This window comes from Solanum dulcamara, chromosome 9 (genome assembly GCF_947179165.1).
Source record: "Solanum dulcamara chromosome 9, daSolDulc1.2, whole genome shotgun sequence".
Lineage (NCBI taxonomy): Eukaryota > Viridiplantae > Streptophyta > Magnoliopsida > Solanales > Solanaceae > Solanum > Solanum dulcamara.
The window spans coordinates 718,990-737,825 of NC_077245.1; the positions used below are offsets into that span (position 1 = coordinate 718,990).

At 34.7% G+C, this 18,836-nt stretch overlaps 2 protein-coding genes across 3 annotated transcripts; both read right to left on the minus strand.

Moving 5' to 3' along the window:
- Positions 1-1,171: 1,171 nt before the first annotated feature.
- LOC129904346 (uncharacterized) lies at positions 1,172-6,386 on the minus strand. 2 transcript variants are annotated; one of them, XM_055979910.1, is made up of 4 exons: positions 6,297-6,386; positions 3,749-4,469; positions 3,467-3,550; positions 1,172-1,554 (listed from the first exon to the last, which is right to left on the minus strand). In XM_055979910.1, exons 2-4 carry the CDS (start codon positions 4,446-4,448, stop codon positions 1,454-1,456), a joined length of 885 nt encoding a protein of 294 aa, XP_055835885.1. In that variant the 5' UTR covers positions 4,449-4,469; positions 6,297-6,386; the 3' UTR covers positions 1,172-1,453. The 2 variants fall into 2 exon arrangements, with proteins under 2 accessions (XP_055835885.1, XP_055835884.1); XM_055979909.1 differs by having other exon boundaries at positions 3,749-4,500.
- An 8,158-nt stretch (positions 6,387-14,544) lies between these two features.
- LOC129903401 (U-box domain-containing protein 15) lies at positions 14,545-17,664 on the minus strand. Its single transcript, XM_055978951.1, has 4 exons — positions 17,169-17,664; positions 16,755-16,871; positions 16,251-16,676; positions 14,545-16,174 (listed from the first exon to the last, which is right to left on the minus strand). Exons 1-4 carry the CDS (start codon positions 17,514-17,516, stop codon positions 15,116-15,118), a joined length of 1,950 nt encoding a protein of 649 aa, XP_055834926.1. The 5' UTR covers positions 17,517-17,664; the 3' UTR covers positions 14,545-15,115.
- Positions 17,665-18,836: the final 1,172 nt, after the last annotated feature.

Here is an 18,836-nt window from a genome sequence, read left to right on the forward strand (position 1 = left end):
TATTTAAAATAATTTTTTTTTATAACAGTTTCCTAAGAAATATATATTAATATAAACGTGTGATACAATAAATGAAATCTGAAACAGCGCAATTATTTTTTCTTATCTAACTTTTTGGAGTTTATCCCAAAGCCAATTCAGCAACCACTTAAGGACCATTGATGGGCTGGGCCTCTGTGATGATGCCACGTGTCAAATTGGACCTAGAAGTGCGTGCACGGCCCAGAAATATTCCAAATGGGCTTATGAAAGCTATGTTGGACCTTTTAAATGGGAACGCAGCAGAATTGATAAAATTCTGTTCATGGGGATTAGTACAATATGGGCCGTTCTGCTCAACAATATTACTAAATAAGTCCTTGTAATTTGGATTATTATGATTAGTTGTTTCTTTTTTAGTGGTTGAGACCAAATCAGTACCAAGTAGAGTTTTGAATATACTTATTAGGTACAACAATTTTAGTTAATTCGAGAATAATCAATCATATGAAAGGATGTAAAATAGGCAACTTTGTTTTAAAATGTCATTTCATAGTCATTACATTTTGAAACAACGATCAGAATGTAATTTCATAAATGAAATTTATATCTAGGTTGACTTTATCCATATATATTATCACTATGTGTAATTCCACAAAAAAAAAATTGAGAGAACAATATGTACATATGTAAACTTTACCCTTACTTTGTGGCAAGAAAAACACTTATTTTTTATAAATTCTAGACTCAAGTAAAACATATTCAAAATAGGTAAGAAAATGGATATGATACTAAAGAAGTTATTTATAGTGATTATTATATTTAGAATGATACAACCAATTGTATCTTTACAAAATCTTTTACTTCCTTAAGAACCTGGCTATAATGTGATTTGACCAAATTCAACAAGTTACTATATTTCCCACCTTGTATTTTTGTTGACTCGAGGCATTATCAAAAATAATCTCTTTACCTTACAAGAGAGGGATAAGGATAAGGTTTATGTATGTTATATCTTTTCTACACTTCACTTGTGAAGTCATATAGGTATGTTGTAGTTACTATCTTTTCCATATTAAGAGCCTATACTAGTGTTGACATTTACCAGCATTTGACTTCTAAGTTGTTTTAACTGGGTAAATGTTTTCTAACTGTCAGTGTATATAACTTTACTTTATAATACTCCATCAAGAATATGCAAACTTCAAATATGTGGATGGAAAAATGTACAAATAGTATGAACTGATTATACCCAAAAGAATACCAAAGTCCAGTGTTTGATAACTTCTTGATCTCTAGAGGGCTAGCTAATCAAAGGAAAAAGCTTGCTATAAAAAAAAGACTATTGATGTCTAAAGAAGCCAATGTCCAACAGCCTCCGCTCAAGATCTTGTCCCTCCACCCGCGGAATAGAAGGCTGAAACCAGGCCATGCATCATTGCAACACGAATTATTGCCATTAGCTTCGTACCCATCATTTCTTAGTTGGGACTAACGGAACTGTCTGTGTTAAGCTGGAAAACAGGGTGGATTTTCCCAAAACATTTAAGGCCTTCACTCGTTGCATCTCCTTTCCTGCATTGAACATAGAGAAAGGGGAAGTTTTATTGAACTGTTCAAGTGTTGGTCGCTTTTACCTGTACTTTCTCAACAGATCTGAAAAATGTTTAAAACTACCAACAACAAATGGATACCATTAGTGTGGATAAAGAACTCACAAGGTAGTAAGGTTCAAGGCATAACTTGACTCATTTGAAGCTAGTGACGATTATGTAAAGCTTTGAAACCATATTGCAGTCGGGACTTCCTCATTGTACACATTACCACATAAGATGGCTAAGTACCTACCTCCAGACTCTCATTCTTAATGTTTCAATTAAATCACCTCCTAACCAGTGGCGGAGCTAGAATTTTCACTAAGGGAGTCCAACATATGAAGAAGTAAACACACGAACAAACCGAATGGATTCAACATTTACTATATATACATAAAAAAATAATCTAACCATGTATAAACAGGTTCATCCTTCTGTTTTATTTCTTTTGGATTGGGCCACTTTTGGGCCTGATCCATGTATAGTTGCTGGCTTCCTTTATAATAAATAGGCACCTTTGCCCCACTTTTAAATTATTTAAAAAAAAAAAAAAAGAGGCTCATCCGAACCCCTCGGCCCTACCTGACTCCGCCCTTGCTCTCAAGGCAGGGGAAGTACATCTTGCATAGAGCTTCCCCACACAAGCAGATCATATTCCCACTCCCACATGCCTTAGTTGGAATGGTGGGGAAGGGGATATTAAACTCTATTATAAGCATCAGAAGTCGAACAAATACTCTTCCTGATGGAATTTGAATTTATAATAACATGTCATGATAAAATGTCATGCACTGGAGAGTGTTGGGTGCTTGATTCAAACAGAGACAGGGTTGGACTTAGTGTCCAAGTCATGGATTCATCATAATCCAGTAGCTTTGAATCCTGCATGATACAAGTACAAATAATGGATTCCGAACCCAGTATATCAAATGGATGTGGTAGAATTTCGAACTCCAAACTCATGAAATTCAAATCTTGGATCCGACTCTCTAAACTGAGAGAAATGATTTTCTAGTTTAAATTTAAAGGATAGATATCTCACCCACAAGAATTACTTTAGAGGATTCATGTATCTAAACTAGAGAAAGAGACCTTGAAGATCTAAAATAATTTTTGGTAGCAACTAATGAAATTTCAGAAAGGGTCGATTTGAAACCAGCCTCAATGTCTAAATGGATGTATCGACTCAAACCAAACTCCAAACTGCTAAATAATCCCCACCAAACATCTCTAGGAGTCATTTTGTTGCAGAATAAGTCTGGAATACATGGAGTAAGCTCAACTGCTCAACACTTGATTTTTTAAAAGTTCAACATCAAGTTACGTTAGCCAAAATGAAGGAGGAGATTGAACTAGCCAATGTAACAGCATCTACCAAAATGCAAGAGGAGAGTCTAAGGACTTTAGTAACCTTGAATAAGGTCCACTCAGACATAGTCCCACTTTTTGACTGATAATCATAAATACATACTCCTTCCGTTTCAGTTTGTTTATCTGGTTTGATTTGGCACGGAGTTTAAGAAAGTAAAGTAGACTTTTAAATCCTATGGTCTTAAACTAAAAATATGTAGAATGTACCAAAATGTCCTTTAATTTTATGGTCTTAAACATGCCATGTGGAAAATTGAAATTAAAGAGTAATCAAAAAGGGAAAAGAGGCATTCTTTTTTAAACGGATTAAAAAGGAAAGTGAGACAACAAATTGAAATGGAGGGAGTATATAAATACACATATCAATAAAAAGCAGGCTTTCACCAAATTAAGCAAGGGTTTATTTGCGACTAAAAGTGAAGTTTTATTATGCATGCATACATCTAACCATGTGAACCATTCAGAAACTCCCCCATCTATGAAGGGTAGGGAAAAAAACCAACAGTTGAGTGTCAGCTTACCTTCCTCTATTGTCAACTGGATAGCCCTTTTCTCCAAGTCAACAGCATGTCTGCTAAGCTCAGGTGGTGACACACGCAGAAGCACTGACAGAAACACAAATCATACAAACAGCATAAACAGGAGTCAAAATGAAATTAGTCAACAGCATGTCTGCTAAGGTCAGGTGGTGCCAAACGTAGAAGCACGGATAGAAACACAAATCATACAAACAGCATAAACAAGGAGTCAAAATGAAATTAGTCAACTGCTTATAAGCTATGTAGCAAGACTCTAAGACTCACTCTGAATGTAATCTGCTTGGTTCGCTTCATCACACTGTTTCAGGAACTTCTGCAGACGAATGAAATGTTCTGTCAATTGCTGATCATCCTCCACCTTGACATCCAACGTATACATTGGCTGGGGAGAAAACTTAGAAGAATCAATTTGAGCAGCATGAGAGTTGTGGGCAGCCTTGCCAAGAGAATTAGGAATTGACGGTCCACCATGAGAAAATGTCATCATAGGTGTCAAATGGTTTGGTGTTGCTACAGGAGGATGACCATTACTACCTTCCCTCTGGTGATTTTGTTTTTGAGGAATTATCCTCTGCAACTGACACAGGTTCTTTGAGTGAGTAGCCTCAACAATTTTGTCCACATTGTTCTGAATTCTTCCTTTACCTAGTTCTAGCTCAAATCTTCGTCGAGCATTTAGTATATTGTCATTTGTAGCATTGCTGCTCAAAGATATGCTAGGATTGGTATTTGAAGGACGCTCAGGTGTAAGCCTCTTAGTTCCACACACCCTAGTTGGATCTGCAATGGGTCTTGCCCCTAAAAAATGTGAATTTTCTTGATGGTTACTCATCAAGCTACTTTTTTGATTCTGCACATCTCTCAAAGCTGTCTTTCTTGTTACACCAGGAAGCTGCTTATCCAACGCTGGCATACCAGTTCCACCAGTGGTCACACCACTATGAAGGGGCTCAGTGTTGATCATTTTGAGATTATTCTCGATACCCTTCGGAAGCAGAAAATTATCAGAATGAAGCCTGATCAGAAAGAAAAGATGAAAAAATATCATACTCCACTACCATAGTGTTACAAAGACTCAAAGAAGATGATAGAAAGAGAGAAAAAAAACAGAACTGGAAAAGAGGTGTTGCTATCTCGGACAGATTTTACCTATGTGAAAAGGATTTATCATTGCCTTTCAGTAAAGCATACTTTATACACTGCACGGCAATCTAGGAAGTGGACTTTATTCTTACAACTATACAATATTAAATGGTATTTCCAGGGGATATTATACAAGTGTTTTACAAATGGAGGGACGGGGAAGACACCAGAAACTACCAGAAAGAAACAGAACTCAATTCCTTTAACAAAATTTTGGGTGCTACCTAATGATATAACAAGTGATGTTCTGAAAGAGAAGAAAACAGTGCATCAGCTAAAATATAATTGCTTATACTTTTTTGTTTTATGGTCCAAAAGTGAAGTAGTACATGATACAAATCAGTTACTCCGAAATAGACATCATCAGCTCCCTGTGTAGTTAAGTGAACAAAAGAGACAGAACCAGTACATATGAGAGCCTGGAGAAGTGGGTCCTATATTAGGAGAAAGGCCCACTGATGAATGAATGTCTTAATAACTGAAGATAAAGATACCAATATACCACCTCTTGTTTGTAAGAAGTCATCATCTAGTACTTAATAAAAATATAAGTTAATTTCTTCATGTTTGGTTGGTCAAAATCATCAGAACACTTTTTCTAGGAAAAATAGTTCTTTAAAATTGAGGAAAATAGCTTCCCTAATAGAAGTAGAGATGACATTTCAAGCTCATTGTCTCCTCCCCACCCATCAGCACCCCCAAACCCCACCCCATCCTACTCCCCTGTGTTTTGCTATATACGTATAAATGCTCTTAAGATGATGTTTTTTTTGCTTATTTACCAATCACTAGAAAGTAAGTAACAAAAAAAAACACTTGTTTTCAAAAGGAAAACATTTTCCTTCATACCAAACACACCCTTTAGTATAACTATTTCAAGAACATTGATTGAAAACCAATTCCATGAGTAAAAGAAGTATATAAAATTACTATAAAGCTAAAGCCGAGAAGCACTCATTAGAGCTAACTCGTACAATAAACGTATGGCTAAGCAAATACAGATCTGTATCAAAATATCTAACAGACTCCTTAACACAAATTCAAAATTCATTTCACTAGAAAACCATAATTTTTACATCTAAGGCCAAAAATGAACATACATTTCCTGTCTATAAACAAATAGCACCAAATAGATAAAAACATTTCTCGGCAAACAAAAATGCCAAATACCCACAAACCACTTCAATAAGATGATGAAGAGCAAACAAAATTTCTAAAATTCAAAAACTAAAATTCAACTTAAGACAAATTCTTTTTTACTTCATACTCCAAAAAGGGGAAAACCCAAAGCACGTACCCATTACCGAAATTAAACCAATAAATTTTTCTATACACAGAAGAATCTACTTCCCGGACCTTGCTAATGCAGGATGCTTTGTGCGCCACGTTGCCCGGAAGAATCTACTTAATTTGCAATACCCAGAAAACAACCCCAACAAGGCTAATCCACTAAATCTTCGTTTAAAACAAAATCCACCTCCGAAAATCTTCAATTTTTGCCCATAACCATGAATGACAAATTAAAGAACACATTTTTCAATTTTCTTCATATAATTTACATTAAAAAAATCAAATTTCAAAAAAAAAAAAAAGGTTATGGCAACAAAGATCGAAACGTTTTGGTAGATATATCGTAAAAAAAGAGTGAAATTGTTGAAAAAATACTTACTGTAAATGGTGTAAATCAGAGACTGTGAGCAAAGATGGAGAGACGGCGCCAGTGAGAGGGGTTTCAAAAGAGGCAACTTTGGCTCCAAATATTTATTACTCCCTAAGAAATAAATAATTATTTCATTTATTAAAATCATCATAAATATCTACAACAACTTTATCACTTTTACCGTTCTGTCCACTTTTATTCGTCCGCTTTAAATTTTATACATCTTGTAAAAAATAATAATTAATATAAATATTTTACTTTATATTAATTAATATTGTTAATCATAGGCCTAAAAAAAAATAAAAAAATTGAAGACAAAACATGAAGAAAAATATTTTTTTATTTTAATATGTTAAGGTGATAAATAAAAATAAAAAATATATTTTTAATTTATTGAACAAATAAAAGATTGTGGGGTAGGGGGTATTTCCTAAATGCCCCTAAAAGTAGTTAATTTACTTGATTTGACATAATCCTTGACCAGAATTTTGATTTATTCATGAGACTTTAGTGACTTCTTTGTTTTATTTATTTTTTATTTACAGAAATGGAAAGCAAGAGAAATGTTCTTTAAATAAAACTCTTTTTCAAATTATAGAAATTTCAGGTACAGTATTGGTGAACAACTATAACAATAATAACAATATAAGCAAGGTAATTTCATAAGTAAAAAATAGAGAAAATAGAATATATACAAATTTTATCTCTATCTTTATTGAATAAAGAAATTTTTTTTATAGACACGCGACTCAAAAGTTATTTGTGAACAACTATATAACATAATATGTACCCATTTTTGAAGGATCCGCCACAAAACTCTCTTGATTTTTTGAGAGTTTGAGTAATATAGATTTCGTCACTATTTTCGTGTGACTATTTCTTTTAAAAATTTTGAACTATGTTCGGATCAGTTTGTACATATTCACGAGGAGCACGACTGTTCTAACATGTACATCTTATCTCACACTGATATGGTTATCAAATTCACGAGAACCATGATTATTCTAACATGTATATGCTATCTCAAACTGATATATATATCAGATTCATGAGAACCATGACTATTCTAACATGTACATGTTATCTCACGCTCATATAGTTATCAGATAGAGACGAATTCAAGATTTATATTAATTGATAAGTTAAACTTACCACTTGATGTTACTCTTGCTTATTATTGTTACTGTTTTTTTCCTTCTTCTTTCTTTGAGCAAAGCAAAGCACCATCTTTATTTTCTTGAGATAGTGATAAAATATGCGTACACATTAATCTTTTCAGACGCCATGTTTGAAATCACATTAAGCTTATTGTTGGATCAAATTTTATTTTTAAAAAAAATTATAGTATTTTTTCACATATGTATATATCTATTCTATCTTGAATATATTTGGTTCAATTAAACTTGTTGACTATATATTCCAACACAAAATCACATAGTTAGGGGTGTTCATGGTTCGATTTGAGTCGGTTATTGATTAAAATCATAACCAAACCAATTTAATCGATTTTTAAATGTCTAAAACCATAACCAAGCCAAGTAAAATAATAACCACCGGTTTGGTTCGATTTTTACTAGCCGGGACAATTCAAATATTCTCTCTCTACATTCTTCAAATTTCTTATGATGTTCTTATTTTCTCACGGCTCACGAGAGAGAACTTTGTTGCATATTGAGGGAAAGACATGCTGATGGCAAATCAAGTGGACCAAACTTGCAACGCAGTTTAGATTTAAAAAAACAAGTCAAATAGAGGTTTCAAAATACAAACAACTTTGTCCATTAAAATGAAAAAAATTACATATTTAAACTAAACTAACCAGAGAATCCATAATATAATCAAAAGTACTTCGACCATCTTAAATTAATAATTAAAAGATATAAATTATCTTTAATTATTTATGAAAAACTAATATTATACATATAAATAATTATAAATTTTATGTATATAATTATCGGTTTGGTTCGGTTATTTTTTACTATAACCATAACCAAACCAAATATTATCGGTTTTTCAAATTTAAAAACAAACCAATCCAAACCAAACCAAATGCCGATTTTTTTATTCGATTTGGTTAAATTTTCGGTTTGGTTTTGGTTTTAACCAAAACTGTGAACAGTTGTACACATAATATGTGAATAGTAATTAAGCATTTAATTGTTTGCACTAAATTAAAATTACCAATGCGAAAATATTTTATTTGAGTGTGGTTGTCGACTAATTAATATATTTTCCATTTTTAATTGTCATTTATTAATAATGTAAAGTCAAAACATTGAACTGTTAAAATTAACTCGCAGGCTAATTTGTATAGCCTCCAAACTCCATACCAAATTGCCTAATTGTTTTTCCTTAGGTTATAAGTACATCTAGATTACCCTCTATATTGGAAAACCTAATATAAATTATGACGTGGATTTAGAATAGCATTTCACTACTTTCGGCTCGAATCATTTATACATATGAACAAAATTAAAAAAAAATATTATGATGAAATAGATCATATTTTTTCTAAATTCATCGACTCTAAGTTTTGAAATTGTCTTTGCTACCATTTATTTTGGAGTGAAAGTAAATAAAAGTTGCTGCAAAAGGGAGTCAAGAATGGCTGCCAATCTGCTGCAAAAGGGAGTCAAGAATGGCTGTCAATCTGTAATGAAAAATGTATACACGTTTTCAGCAATTAAGTCTTCAAAGGCTGCTGGCTTCTTTGACAAACGCGTAGAAAATTAACGCGTAAATTTTCTACGCGTTTTCATCCTCCTATAAATAGAGGACTTCCTGCCCTCATTTAAATCATCCCAGAAAGAGAGAGTAAGAATACAAAGAGAGTTTTACACCAAGATAAATATTGTAGTCTTGAGTGTCCTCTTTAGTAGTTGTTCCTTTTACAAGAGAGAAGTGTTAATTGTTGTTTTCTCCTTGTATTTAAGAGCTGTGTACTCCATATTTTATAGTGAGATCCTTCTACCCCGTGGTTTTTCCCTTCTATCATTTAGAGGGATTTCCACGTAAAATTCTCGTGTCCAATTTATATTCATTATTTTCATCATATCAAACTTTAGTTGTGGTGCTTCCTCCCCCTAACAGTGGTATCAGAGCCCTCGGTTATTCTGTCTATTTTATGCGAAGGTACTATCTGTGAATAGTAACTTTTCATGAATAGTAAAATTCGGTGAATAGTACTATTCACGTGAATAGTAAATTCGGTGACGGTACAATTTGTCACGATTGTTCACAAAAATATTCAGAAACGATCTAGAAGGGTGTGAAGCAAATAACAATGTCGAGTACAACAAAGTTTGGCGTTGAAAAGTTCAATAGGACTAATTTCTCATTATGGAAAATGAAAATAAAAGCGATATTGAGAAAAGACAATTGCTTAGCTGCAATTGAAGGCAGGCCCACAGACTTTGTTGATGACAGCAAGTGGAACGACATAGACAGCAACGCAGTTGCTGATCTACACTTGGCACTGGCTGATCAAGTGTTGTCTAGTGTAGCGGAAAAGCGGACGGCGAAGGAAATATGGGATACTCTTACGGGGTTGTATGAGGCCAAGTCTTTGCATAATAAAATCTTCTTAAAAAGAAGATTGTATACTCTTCGAATGGCAGAGTCCATGTCAGTTACTGAACATATCAATACTTTGAATACTCTGTTTTCGCAACTTACAACAATGGGTTGCAAAATAGAGTGGACTGAACGTGCGGAGCTTCTACTTCAAAGTCTGCCTGACTCGTATGATCAACTCATCATCAACCTGACGAACAATACAGACAGTCTAGTTTTCGATGAAATTGCAGCTGCTGTCTTGGAAGAAGAAAATCGGCGCAAAAATAAGGAAGACAGACAAGCAAGTTCGCAACAAGCTGAAGCTTTGATGATGGTGAGAGGAAGACCAACGGAACGTGGCCCCAGTGGGAGTCACAATCATGGCAGATCTCAATCAAGAAGTAAGAAGAATATCAAGTGCTACAACTGTGGCAAGAAAGGGCACTTCAAGAAAGATTGTCGGTTCAAGAAGAAGAGTGAACACCCTGAGCCATCAAATGCTCAAGGGAATGTTGCATGTACCTCGGATGATGGCGATATTTTATGCAGTGAGGCAATATCAAATAATGAAGGCAGAAAACGTTTTGCTGATGTCTGGATCATGGACACAGGAGCAACATGGCACATGACTTCCAGGAGAGAATGGTTCCATCAATATAATCCTATCTCAGGAGGATCTGTGTTCATGGGAAATGATCATGCTTTGGATGTTATTGGTATTGGGTCCATCAAAATAAAAATGTATGATGGCACGGTTCGCACCATCCAGGAGGTACGACATGTAAAAGACTTGAAGAAGAATCTATTGTCTTTAGGACAACTAGATGATAATGGATGTTCGTATAAGACTCATGGTGGAGTCATGAGAATATCCAAAGGAGCGCTTGTAGTGATGAAAGCAGAAAAACTTGCTGCAAATCTATATGTGCTTAAAGGTGAAACACACCAAGAAGGAGAAGCATCAACCGCGTCAGCAAGTTCATTTGAAGAATCAACGATGATGTGGCATCGTAAACTTGGCCATATGTCGGAACGAGGTTTGAAGATTCTTGCTGAGCAAAAACTTCTTCCAGGGCTCAAAAAGGTTTCACTACCCTTTTGTGAGCATTGTGTTACCAGTAAGCAAAATAGACTGAAGTTTAGCAGTTCCTCTGCTAAAAGCAAAGAAATACTAGATCTGGTTCACTCTGATGTCTGGCAAGCACCGGTGGAGTCTCTAGGAGGAGCGAAATATTTTGTGTCATTTATCGACAATTACTCCAGGAGAAGTTGGGTGTATCCAATCAAGAGGAAGACAGATGTTTTTTCAGTTTTCAAAGAATTCAAAGCGCGGGTGGAACTTGAATCTGAGAAAAAGATCAAGTGTTTGAGGACAGATAATGGAGGAGAATACACTGGTGATGAATTTAATAACTTCTGTAAACAAGAAGGTATTAAACGGCAGTTCACTGTGGCATATACTCCACAACAAAATGGAGTAGCAGAGCGGATGAACAGAACCTTGTTGGAACGGACAAGAGCTATGTTGGCAACTGTAGGGTTGGAAAAACCATTCTGGGCAGAAGCAGTCAAAACCGCCTGTTATGTGATCAATCGGTCACCATCAACCGCAATTGATCTGAAAACACCAATGGAGATGTGGACAGGAAAACCAGCTGATTATTCTCGCTTACATATATTCGGAAGTCCTGCTTATGTTATGTACAACACCCAAGAAAAATCGAAGTTGGATCCAAAATCCAGGAAATGCATTTTCTTAGGGTATGCTGATGGAGTCAAGGGGTATCGCTTGTGGAATCCCACAGCCCGCAAGGTGGTAATCAGCAGGGATGTTGTATTTGTTGAAAACAAGATACAAGCAAAAGAAGGTAGCACTTCAAAAGAAAAATCAGAGACTACTACAGTTGAAGTTGAAGAAATAGAAGAAGTTCCAGTTTCTTCTGAAGCAGCACCAGAGCACGAAGAACAAGAGCAAGCTGAGATCGAAACTCCAAAAGTTCGACGGTCAACTAGGGAGAGAAGAGAACCAGCTTGGCACTCAGATTATTCTATGGAGAGTAATATTGCATATTGTCTATTAACAGAAGATGGAGAGCCTTCAACCTTTCAAGAAGCTATGAAAGGCCAAGAATCATCTCTGTGGGTGGCAGCAATGCAAGAAGAAATTGAAGCTCTTCATAAAAATAAAACATGGGATCTTGTTCAATTACCACAAGGAAGGAAGGCCATTGGAAACAAATGGGTCTACAAGATCAAACGCAATGGTAATGATCAAGTGGAGAGGTATCGTGCAAGATTGGTGGTGAAAGGATTCGCTCAGAAAGAAGGTATAGACTTCAATGAGATATTTTCTCCGGTGGTTCGACTCACAACAATTCGAGTGGTCCTGGCGATGTGTACTACATTTGACTTGTACTTGGAGCAGTTAGATGTCAAAACTGCATTTCTTCATCGAGAGCTTGAAGAAGAAATTTATATGCTTCAACCAGAAGGTTTTAAAGAACAGGAAAAAGAGAACTTGGTTTGCAGGTTGAACAAATCTCTATATGGTCTCAAACAGGCGCCGAGATGTTGGTATAAGAGATTTGATTCCTTCATTATAAGCCTTGGATACAACAGACATAGTTCAGATCCTTGTGTTTATTACAAGAGATTTGTTGATGAAGATTTTGTTATTTTGCTGTTGTATGTTGACGACATGTTGGTAGCAGGCCCCAACAAAGATCGTCTCACAAATTTAAAGGCACAGTTGGCTAGGGAGTTTGAAATGAAGGACTTGGGACCAGCAAACAAGATTCTAGGGATGCAAATTCACCGAGACAGAAATAATAGGAAGATTTGGCTTTCTCAAAAGAACTACTTGAAGAAAATCTTGAGACGTTTCAAGATGCAAGACTGTAAGTCAATTTCTACCCCACTTCCTATTAATTTCAAGTTATCCTCAAGTATGTGTCCTAGTAATGAAGCAGAGAGGATGGAGATGTCTAGAGTACCGTATGCATCAGCAGTGGGAAGTTTAATGTTCGCCATGGTATGTACAAGACCTGACATTGCACAAGCAGTGGGAGTGGTTAGTCGGTACATGGCTAATCCTGGAAGAGAGCATTGGAATACTGTTAAGAGGATCCTGAGATACATCAAGGGTACCTCAGATGTTACAATGTGTTATGGGGGATCAGACTTTACTGTTAAAGGTTATGTTGATTCAGATTATGCAGGTGATCTTGATAAAAGCAAGTCCACCACAGGTTATGTGTTTACTCTTGCTGGAGGAGCTGTAAGTTGGATTTCAAAACTGCAGTCTATCGTGGCTACATCTACGACGGAAGCAGAATATGTAGCAGCTACACAAGCTAGCAAAGAGGCAATATGGATGCAGATGTTATTGGAGGAGCTCGGCCACAAACAAGAGAAGATTGCTCTATTTTGTGACAGTCAGAGCGCTTTGCATCTTGCAAAGAATCCGGCATTTCATTCAAGGACAAAGCACATACGAGTTCAGTATCACTTTGTTCGTGAGAAGGTGGAAGAAGGCAGTGTGGATATTCAGAAAATTCACACTAATGACAACCTGGCAGATATGTTTACGAAGCCGATCAACAGTAACAAGTTCATATGGTGTCGATCTTCTATTGGCCTAGCAGAAACGTAATATTGTAGTAGTTGGGTAGAAAGGATGGTGTGAAGACTTAATTGATTCTCAATTAAATCTTCAAGTGGGAGAATGAAAGTCAATAAAAGTTGTTGCAAAAGGGAGTCAAGAATGGCTGCCAATCTGCTGCAAAAGGGAGTCAAGAATGGCTGCCAATCTGCAATGAAAAATGTATACACGTTTTCAGCAATTAAGTCTTCAAAGGCTGCTGGTTTCTTTGACAAACGCGTAGAAAATTAACGCGTAAATTTTCTACGCGTTTTCATCCTCCTATAAATAGAGGACTTCCTGCCCTCATTTAAATCATCCCAGAAAGAGAGAGTAAGAATACAAAGAGAGTTTTACACCAAGATAAATATTGTAGTCTTGAGTGTCCTCTTTAGTAGTTGTTCCTTTTACAAGAGAGAAGTGTTAATTGTTGTTTTCTCCTTGTATTTAAGAGCTGTGTACTCCATATTTTATAGTGAGATCCTTCTACCCCGTGGTTTTTCCCTTCTATCATTTAGAGGGATTTCCACGTAAAATTCTCGTGTCCAATTTATATTCATTATTTTCATCATATCAAACTTTAGTTGTGTTGCTTCCTCCCCCTAACATGGAGTCGCTCAAAATGTAGCTCACTTCCTTGGGTGTATATTTAGCCATGTTACATCTCCATGTTTTTTTGAATTTTTATAATTGAAATATCATAATTAAGACTTGTTTTATGTTAATAAAATCTTGAATTTACCAAAAATAAACAATTACCTACCAAACTCATTTTGATATTGGAGTTATTTGTACTTTTAACTATATTTTCTTCATAATGTGTCAACAAAATATTTTTGTGGGATAAAATAATTTTGAGACTAAATAATCTACTTATTACCAAATGCAGGTTAAAATAATCGCATAAAATATCCTAAGATTTCTTATCCCACCAACCAAACTACCCCATATTGTTCTGTTCCCATATTTGCTGCAAAATCAATAGTAACATAAAAATAAAAGTTCACACACTAATTATAAATGAGCTTTTCCTTAAGGGGTTTGATTTTGCATTTAATAATTTACAAGCTTTCAACAGGAAAAGAAGAAAAAACAATGTACAAGGAGAACTAAACAATATTTACAATCTCAAGAACACACATTTTTCAAGAATTCTCCATTGATTTGCATTAGTCACATAAAAACAATCACATCCATCTAATTAACACTAGATTGTAATGAATGTTCACAATCTATAAATTATGTTGTTCGGACTCTCGAAAATTGTTGATGAACCTGTGTCGGATTCTCTAAAATGCACTAATTTTTTTGGAGTATCTGACATGCACCTGTCAACATTTCTGAAAGAGTCCAAGCAACATATATAATCTATGATCATACCTGGATTACAAGGAGAAAGATTCCTGCAAAAATTCTTCTAACTTCGCCTTGAATTGTTGCAGAACGTTTTTCACAGAGATAACATTTTTTTTCTGAGGAGACACAAACCATCAACGAGCTCAATTAGCACTCGTGTTTTCTCTCTTTTTCTTATATGATATAATATATATTTGGACATGGATCCGAGTTGACCCACATGAGCGAGCCAAATTCAATTCCACCTTAAGGAGATGTACATTTGAACTTTGCATTCTCAATATGGAATCTGCTCAGTTTTGGTCATAAGTTGTAGTATTGATTTTGCTTTCCTTTGTCCGCGATCAGTTCCCTCTGTACCTATCTCTACTAAATATTCATATACGCCATATTGAAGGGCAGCAAGCATAAGATTTGAATTATAGGTACTTAACTCTAAAAGCACAGCCACTGAACATTCCTTGTTCTTGGGAGTGCCATCCTTCATCAAATTTACAAGAGTTTCGATGAACGAAAGCTTTCCAATTTCCTGTCTGCCTTCTGGATGAGTCACGAGAATTAACAATATTGACAATGTCTCATCAACCATGTCTAAGTGTTTTTCCTCTAGTAGTTGAAGTAATGGTGCTACAATCCCAGCTTGGATCGCGATGCTTTTGTTTACGTGGTTGAAACATAGATTGAAGAGTGCAGTAATAGCATCTTTCCTCCCTCTGATTGTTCCGTTTTTTAACAGATCAATCAACGGTGGGATGCCATTTAATGAACCTATAGCTACTTTGTTTTCGTCAAGCATTGATAAGCTAAATAATGCTGCTGCAGAGTTCTCTTTAGCACCAACACTTCCATTTTGCAAAATCTCAATTATTTCAGGAATCGCATTTTCTCTGGATATAAGTTTCTTGTTTGATTCATCGATTGACAAGTTTAAAAGAGCTGTCACAGCATGTTCCTGGATTTTGGAATCCGGATAGGAAAGTAGCTGCACGAGCGGTGGGATCCCTCCATAATTGGCTATCAATGTTCTTTTCTCTGGATTTTCTTTCGAAAGCATTCTTATCTTTGTCACAGCCTTTCGTTGCACTTCTAAATGACTAAAAGATAGGTTTTTAATCAACGCCAATAGCTTTTCATCACTTCCAGCAGAAGGACTTTCGGGGATCGTAGGAAGCTCCTTTGTTGGAAGTTGAAAGTTATTTTTCGAACACCACTCTTCAATTAAATTCTTTAGAGCAAAGTTTGGTGCCAATGACAAATGTGTCAAAGTTTCCCCAGTTTTTGGACATGTATGATGATTTGAATCCAACCATTGTTGTATACTCTCTCGTTCATACGTCTGCAATAGATCACGAGTGAAAAAAAGAAAACGAAAAAGATGCTATACATATAGAACAATTAACTGGTTTACTCACCAGTCCAGTTGAGATAATAACCGGATCTGTCATAATCTGTAATGTGATCGGACAAAGAAATTCGTTTGGGATAGCTATCGAGGTTGATTTGTCGAGAGCTTTAGGCATAACAGGTTCATTACAAGAGCCAGTTTCTTCCATCCCTGCTAACTTTTTCAATTTGTCTAGAAGATCAACGATTCGTTGTGTGTTCTCAGCATTGTGTGATCGTCTTTCTTTAATCACTTCTTTTACTGATATCATTTCAGCCTTTAGATCCTCAACTGTATGCAATTCCAGTTTTTTCGCTAGCCTTTCAATACTAGCACTATCTGCATTACGATCATTCTCCGTGGACAATGATACCATCAAATCCATTGCGAGTTCCATATCTTGAGTATCAATTCGCTTCTTAGACCTTTTAAATTGAATGATCATCAATTCCACCTGAAATGTATCGGATAAGTAAGAAAACCACTTATTTTTCCAGAAAAATACTTTTCTTCGTACGAGGAAAAAACTAACCTGTTCTTTCTCTTCATCTGAAATACCAAGTTCTTCGTAAGGCATTCCATCCAAAGTCTGGCTTAATTTTTCATATACAGAATGAAATCTCCTTATAACAGCCTCACTTTCCAAAGCCTGCATAACAGCATGCGAAAAACCAAGAAAATCAATCCCCAAAACATGTAATATTGCCATTTCTAAACTAACTTAAGCTTCTAAACTAGGTGCACACATAAATTAATTGGTACCATAGCATGTCGAGAAATAGAATCAGGTGCACACATGAATGGGACATAATATAATTAAGTAATGTCTAAGAATTGATTTCTCCAACTTTTTAGATACGACGGTCACATAGATTAATTAACATGTATAATAATAAAACATAATGATGATTATAATAATAATAGAATTAAGGATAAAATTAATTACCAGGTAAAGCTTGCTACCACAATGACAAGTTTTTAACAATTTCTTAGCAGAATGAAATGCCTTCTTCATTTTCACCAAACATTGGATCCCTGATTCAGGAATTTTTCCTTTGAAATCTCGAATTTCTTCCAAAAGGGGTAATAAAAGTTTCATCCTACGTACAAGATTACGACTTTCCTTTCTTTGAGTCCTCCTAAATTCTCCGTAAGAACTTATAGTTTGAATTATACCCATAAGTTCATATACCAACTCTCTTTTATCTATAGGGGTTGTAATTAGATTTGATTGATCATTTTCTTCATCCATTTTAAACCCTTGTTCAATATCTTCTTCTCCAGCTGACACCATTTGAAAACCTCCAAGAAACAAAACCAATAATATTAAAAATCTATGAATTTTGGATTCAATAAATTATAGGTTGTTTCATGGAGGAAAGAAAAATCAAAACCCTAATTAATTAATTTCGAAGAATTTTTCAGGATTTGATTTTTCTCCTTTTTTGGTCAATGTTCTGTCTCTGAAAATTTGACGCGTTACATACGGCTCTGAATTTGAGGAAAAGAAACAAAATTTGTGCCTTTGAAAATAGTACTTACTATATTAAGCTATAAGCGACACGTCACCATTTATGGCTTAACTTGACATATTTATTATCCTAAGCGATTCTATGCAAATACGAAATAGAAAATCCGACTAGAAGTATATTTAAGATTTCAACGCTTTACAAGTCACAAATTATGCCACACTGTCCAATTTTGAGAGTCAATTAATCCAGATGCGAGTTCGTAAGTTTTATTTTAATAATAAAATAATCTCTATCAAAACATAAAATTTTAAGGCTCCAATTCAAGATCTTTGATTTATAATGATATTAGAGATAGGGATGGACAAGGTATTGTATTTTAAAATTCGATATATTTTCAATAATTAAGAACTAAGAGTACTATATCATTATCATACTAAATTAGCTTGGTATGATTCGATATTTCTAGTAACAACTATCTTTATTAAACAATTCCACGAAAAGAGCATTTCAATCTAGCTAAAGATGCAAAGTTTAAACAACATTACCTAAAATTAAGCATAGTCTTGTTATGCTTTCACTATGATGCAAAGTTGAAAAAATATTACTAAAAATTAAGCATAGTCCTTATTTTTGGCTTTACAATTTGCTGATACATATTTATATTGAATAATCTTGAATATAATATATGGATTTCATATAATATTACTATAAAACTACAGTGCTGATATATGATATTTCGATATTTATTTTATAAATATCAAAAAAATTAAAAAGCATATCATATACCATAATAATTATATAGCAGTATAGAAAATTTCGATTTTAATATGATATTTGATATAAATCATACAATGACACTCGTGGAGGGGTATGTACTGCCTTTAAATGTGGTACACTATAAGTTTAGTTCTTCAATAAATATTTAATAGCTAGTGGTCCGAGTTTTTGACTAGCACTGTCTAACGAATATAATTTTTATTCTAAACAATAAAACATTCAAATAGCTTATCTCAGGTTTATACATCCACAAAAGTAATTCAAATAAATAATAATTAAAAAAAACTTTGAAACGAAAGACTTATTTTTGGGTATAATTAAGATAAGGTAACTAATATTTTAAATTTATAGCACATTATTTAAAT